The sequence below is a fragment of the Haplochromis burtoni genome, unplaced genomic scaffold (genome assembly GCF_018398535.1).
Source record: "Haplochromis burtoni strain Fernald_Lab_line unplaced genomic scaffold, NCSU_Asbu1 Contig_18, whole genome shotgun sequence".
NCBI classification, from domain to species: domain Eukaryota; kingdom Metazoa; phylum Chordata; class Actinopteri; order Cichliformes; family Cichlidae; genus Haplochromis; species Haplochromis burtoni.
The window spans coordinates 4046868-4052588 of record NW_024582379.1 but is presented as its reverse complement, the minus strand read 5'-3'; the positions used below and the strand labels follow the sequence as shown (position 1 = coordinate 4052588).

At 42.8% G+C, this 5721-nt stretch overlaps 1 protein-coding gene across 1 annotated transcript in view; it reads left to right on the top strand.

The window, feature by feature from the left end:
* Positions 1-855: 855 nt before the first annotated feature.
* LOC102291280 (coronin-1C-A) overlaps positions 856-5721 on the top strand; it is a 36203-nt gene continuing 31337 nt past the window's right edge. The window contains exons 1-2 of the mRNA XM_005916343.3: positions 856-940; positions 2970-4947. Coding sequence (XP_005916405.1) covers positions 2976-4947 — 1972 coding nt within the window. The 5' untranslated portion in view covers positions 856-940; positions 2970-2975. The remainder of the gene's footprint in view (positions 941-2969; positions 4948-5721) is intronic.

Below are 5721 nucleotides of genomic sequence, written 5' to 3'. Positions count from 1 at the left end.
TATACACAAACTGGCCACTTTATTAGTGACACCATGCTAGCACCAGGGTGGCCCCTCCCCCCACAGGTTGTCTTAATTCTACAAAATGCTCGAAACATTTCTCCGAGATTTTGGTGCATATTGACTCTCCTGTTGCATCACATCCCAAAGTGCTCTATTGGATTAAGATCTGGTGACTGAAGGCCATGTGAGTACAGTGAACTCACTGTCATGTTTAAGAAGTCAGTTTGAGCTTTGTGACATGACACGTTATCCACTGTGCTCATAAAATAATCGAGGGCTCAGTCTCCTCTTCTTAGTTGGCAGGAGTTACACCTGGTGTGGACTTCCACTGGTTGAAGTTATACTTTGGTTGCAACCAGTGGTTAATTGATTTACCGTGTCCTCTGACATCAACAAGGCATTTTGAACCAGACAACTGAGTTTTTGAAACTCTGGCACCAACAACAATATCACCTCTAAAGTCGCTTAAATCACCTTTCTTCCTGATTCTGATGCTCAGTTCAAACTTCAGCATGTCATGTCTGCAAGTCATGTGATTTGCTGGTTAGATGTTTTCGCTGAACAGGCATACCTAATGAAGTGGCCATTGAATATACATATCCATTGTTGCAATTACACTGTGCTGCTGACTGCCCTCCCCCAGTGATGATTGATGATTTCTGTTTCTGATCGAATATTTCTGTTCTTCATAAACCGTGTGTCCAAACAGTGTTAGAGATATTTAATTTTAAATCTCCAAGACAGCAAAAAATAGATCTACAAGTCCAAGCGCCCCCTGATCTTATTAGTCAAATGTGCTGTGACATCACATGGATGTAATATAAGGCTCCTGTTGCTGGTTTATTTGAGGGAGGACCGATCATCACCAAACAACCAACAAAGAGCACTCTGTCAGTCCTGAGCGAGGAGCGATCGACTTGGCTACAGCGTCTAACTGGTAAGTGTCAGCTGCAACATATAATAAGATATTTAATATTACGCCCAGTGTATTTTGGGAGCAGCAAGCTAGGCTTGTTGCTCTCTTGTGCTTATCAAAGCTTAGGGAAACAGTAAGTTGTGTATTTTCCACATGCTGAAACTTTGGTTTGTGCCTCACTGGTTTTGAATTCCTGGATGTCTGAGTATGCTGGAGCAACAGAGCACATGGGGATCAAGTGATGGGCTTTGGGCATTCAGGAGGGATGAGACCGGATAATTCACGAATTGTTGTTAGCATGGATGAAATGCCTTAAGGGAAGGGGTTCCCTACAATGAGTGAGAGAGTAGGTGGAGGATAATCTGTGAATGTGAATTCTACTGAGCTACGACACTGGCTTCAACCTGACTAGGCCGCATGACGTGAAGGAAAGCAGACGTGTCACTTGTTTTCACTTGATGTCCTCACATCTCCTTCTCCCTTTTATGTGTGCTATCATGCACATCTGCACTCTCTTTCATTATCACAGCTTCTCCACAGAGTTATGCCACCATTGCTTTGTGATAACATTAGCCCCTTTCAACATGTCTCTGGCCAGCATGCAGGCCTGTCAGATGATAAGACAAGAGCAGTCATATGTTGTCACACAGATGGGTGATGAGGCCGTAGACAGGAAACAGACTCCGTGTCCAGATCATTGTTCATTGTATTTAACCATTTTCTCTGCTTACTGCTGCAGTTTGGTGGGTAGTAACCCATTAAACAATTAGACACACTCATGGAAAGGTTTCTCTTCAGCGTAATTGTCTACATTTAACATGCAGCACTGTGCTGAAGTCTCTAGCCACCCACCATATCTTTGTATTCTTCTGGGAAAACTGGAAATAGGTGGAGCAGTTTATTGAAACATCTGCAGAGCTGCACAGTATAAAAAGCAAAAAACAGTGTTTGTACAGTTGTATTGAGCTTGAAAGTCAATATCTGCTATGACCACCTTTATTCTTCAGTACGGCCTGAACTCTGAAGCTCCTCTTTCGATGTCTGTTGCTTTTTCTTCCGTTCTCTGTCAACATAATCTCACATGCTTTAATAATGGTGATGTCAGGGCTCTGGGGAGACCAATCCATGACTGATAGTTTTCCACAATGTGTGTTTTTTGTTTTGTTTTTTTCTTTCTTCTATCGAGTAAAACTGTCAAGATGGAAAAATTAAGCTGTTGGCAATAAAATCAAAATCCGAAGATACTTTTGCGTTCTTAATTTCATCAATTTTGACAAGATGTCCAGCACCACTGACTGAAATGCAGCTGCAATCCATGGCAGAGCTCCGCCTGTGTCTTACAGATAGCTGTAGACACTCACTCTTGTACCATGACTTGTAGATGCATCAACTAAAAGGCTGGACTCTTTTTCTATTTTTTGAGGACATGACTCTTAGGTACTGCACATCTGCTGTTTCCTCAGATGTTTTTAAGCACACATTGCACACCATGCTGAGATATGCCAAGTTTTCAGCTAGTAGGTCTTTGAGAAATATTATTTAGTGCCTGGAAAAACTATGTAATCTTTAACATTTTTGCTAAATTCAGCTAAAGAAATGTGAACAGATTAAATTCTTTTGAGACATACTGCAAGTAACAGTTCATCATCTGTGATGCTCAAAAAAACAACAACAAACAAACAAAAAAAACCCTGATTCATACATTTACTGGATTACTGATCGATCGAAAAACAAAGTATGGAAATTCACAGGAGAGCTCGCTGCTTAATGTTGCAAATGTAATTTGACTTAAAGTCAAGCTGGCCCAGACATTGGAAGTGCATTAAATAGTCAACAGGGACTATACTATTGCAGTTAAAGTAATAAGGTGGGCAATTAACCACCTCCATGAAAATGGCCCGTGTGACTATGAGTGTTTGCAATGTGCTGCACAGTGTCTGCTCACTTCCTCCTCTGTTTTCACTGTTTTTGTTTATTTCAGTTTTCAGTGTGTGATTGAAGGAGGATTTGGTCGACTGTTGTGAGATTAACATTGTGTCTTTCTCCACAGACCATCATGGGACAGAATCTAGACAAAGTGGAAGGAGGAGAGCAAGGTTTCAGTGAAGGATCGGAGGAGACGAAGCCCAGCCATGACTCTGAATGTGTGGGCAGTCATGCAGGTGATGTCATAGAGGGAGAAACATTATGTGAAGACGAGGGCAGTAACTCCGGGGTAAAGCCAGAGTTTCAGGATCAGGAGCCAACAACACCTTCTAGTAAGGAGCACATGAATGTGTGGGAGAGTTCTGCTGCTGCAAGAGAGGTGAGACAGGGAGGGGTTGCAGGAAAGGAGGAGGAAGAAGGAGGAGGAGGGGGGACTGCTCCACTGGTCCCACATGAGACGGACAAGGACTGCAAGAGCAGTTTGAAAACTGTGGAAAGTGCAAGAGCTTGTAAGCGGTTCAGTCAGATCAAGAGTGAGAAAAAGATCAAGATGGAGTATCCGGCAGAGGAAACCTTACGACATGAGGAGAACCAAGGTGAAAACCCAGAGGACGCAAGCTCTTTTCACATCTCTGAACGGGGATCTATGATGCAGACGAACAGCAAATGTGGAGCTCATGCAGGAAGTGAGTCTCTGCACTTTCAGGATCTGAATGAAACCATGAGGCATAAAGTTGAGAATGAGGATATTAAGATTTGCGCGGGAACAGTGGGCCGCTTGAGTGAGGGGAAAGAACCCCCACCTCAACCCCAGCATCCTTTGAAAAACAGCCTTCAGAGAGCGCCTTTATCAGACGTGAGTGATACCATTCACTGCAGACCTTCAAAGGAGAGCGCAGAAAGTAAAACTAAACATGAAGCTGCCACCGATGACCAAAGAGAGTTGGCAAGGGCTTATTCACACGTGGATACAGCTGACATGAATCCAGTTTCCACTGAACCCAGCTCTATTTTGGAGAAGCTGCTTAAGAGGAATAAAAAGGAGGCAACACCATCCCTTTCTAAAATAAAAGAAGTTCATACTGACTGCAAGGACACCTCAGATGTTCCTGTAGATGTAAGTGCAAAGGAGGTCCTTGACAGTTCAGCATTAGCATCGCCTGGTGATTGGATTGATCTTTCAGAAAGTGATATAAAGGGGATTTTGTCCTCCTCTGCAGATGGGATACACAATAAACATAAAGCAGAGTATGCAACAAAAGATTACACCAGTAAAGACCTGGATGTGAAACAAGCAATCTCTACTCACAGTGCAGCTTCAGATTTGCTTTGTTTTGAGAGCTCATGCCCAAAATCACGTGATTTCAGAGCTGAAGACATAGACTCAACTGATGCTTCAAACAAGCAGGATGTGAAGATAAAGGCAGATATAGGCCTCTCTGAGGGTGTAGGCTCAGATGATTTACAATCAGCTGTTTCACATGAAAAAAGTGAAGTGAGTGGCGAGGAATCTGCACCTTCCTCTCTGTCTCCACCTACAAAGAATGATGGGCAAAAGACAGACACCAGAACTCTCAGACCTCCTTTGAAGATAAGAAGTGATGCTGAGAGCAAAAGCAACCCACAGTTATCTGACTCTGAAAAGGCAGATAGTCGGTCGGTCAGGAGAAAAGAGTCCCTGAAGAAAACTGTTGCACTAGCTGCAGATGCTGGCTCAGTCTCGAGTTCAGGTGTTAAGGTTACCTCAGAGGAAATCCACCAAGTCTCAGTCAGCATGAGGAAGGATGCTCATATGATGCTTAACACAGAAAACAAGATTCCAGAAGATACTGCTAAAAAACCTGGCAAAGACGATGATGATGACTCTATCTCAGAGAGAAACAAGTCCCTGGGCACTCCCCGATCAAGGCCCGTCTCTGAACTCATAAAGGAGACAGTTCAGCTGCATGAAAAGCTGCAGCACCAGGAGCGGCCAAAGCTAGCTGAACTCAAGTCGGATGAGCAGAACCAGTCCGTGAAGGTGGCACAGATGAAGGCGGCTTTTGATTCTGCTCAGAAAACCCCCGAGAAGCCCATCGAGAGGAAGCCATCAATGAGAAAAGGTAAGTAATTTGAAATCTACACTGTAACATACATAGTACTTTGCAGAGTGTAAGGAGGCTAAATCTAAGCCTAAAATCAAAGATCTTTAAATATTAATGCAAATTGCTTTTCATGCATATGGGATAAATCCGGGATAAATCAGAAATGAAATATTTGGTACTTACATTTGAAGCAGCACCACTTCTTTTTAGTGTACGGGTGCACATTTTTTTTAAAGCCATCATTTGTTGCAGGACTGCTTATTACCCTGGTAATTTTTTAGAGGTCATCATTCTTGTTGCAGTATGAACTGGGAACTGATTCAGCTGAGTATTGTGCAAAAAAAACAGAACTAAAATAAGACTAAGACTTTTGTGCAGTACTCCATTTCCTGCAGCGTCAAATTAACTGGGAGTAACAGGATAGCAGGAAAATGAATCAATGTCCGTGTTTATTGAAGTTTTTCTGGCATATGAGCTCTAAAATGTTGGGAAAGGATGCCTGATAGACCACGGCTGTTTTCTAGTGTAGGGAATCTCTGGATTTGTAAAATACCGCCATCTCGTGGTGCTGTTTTACACTTGGGGTACATGTGTTCTTATGGAGATGTGAAATGTAATTTCACTATCTACTAAGCAGGTATTGGTGTTGCTTCATCCTGAATCACACTTTTTGCTTATTGATGTTGGAAAAAGCCTAAGAAATTTAATCCAACTTTGTTAGCCAACTTAGCCACATGCTGTGTGTGTGTGTGTGTGTGTGTGTGTGTGTGTGTGTGTGTGTGTGTGTGTGTG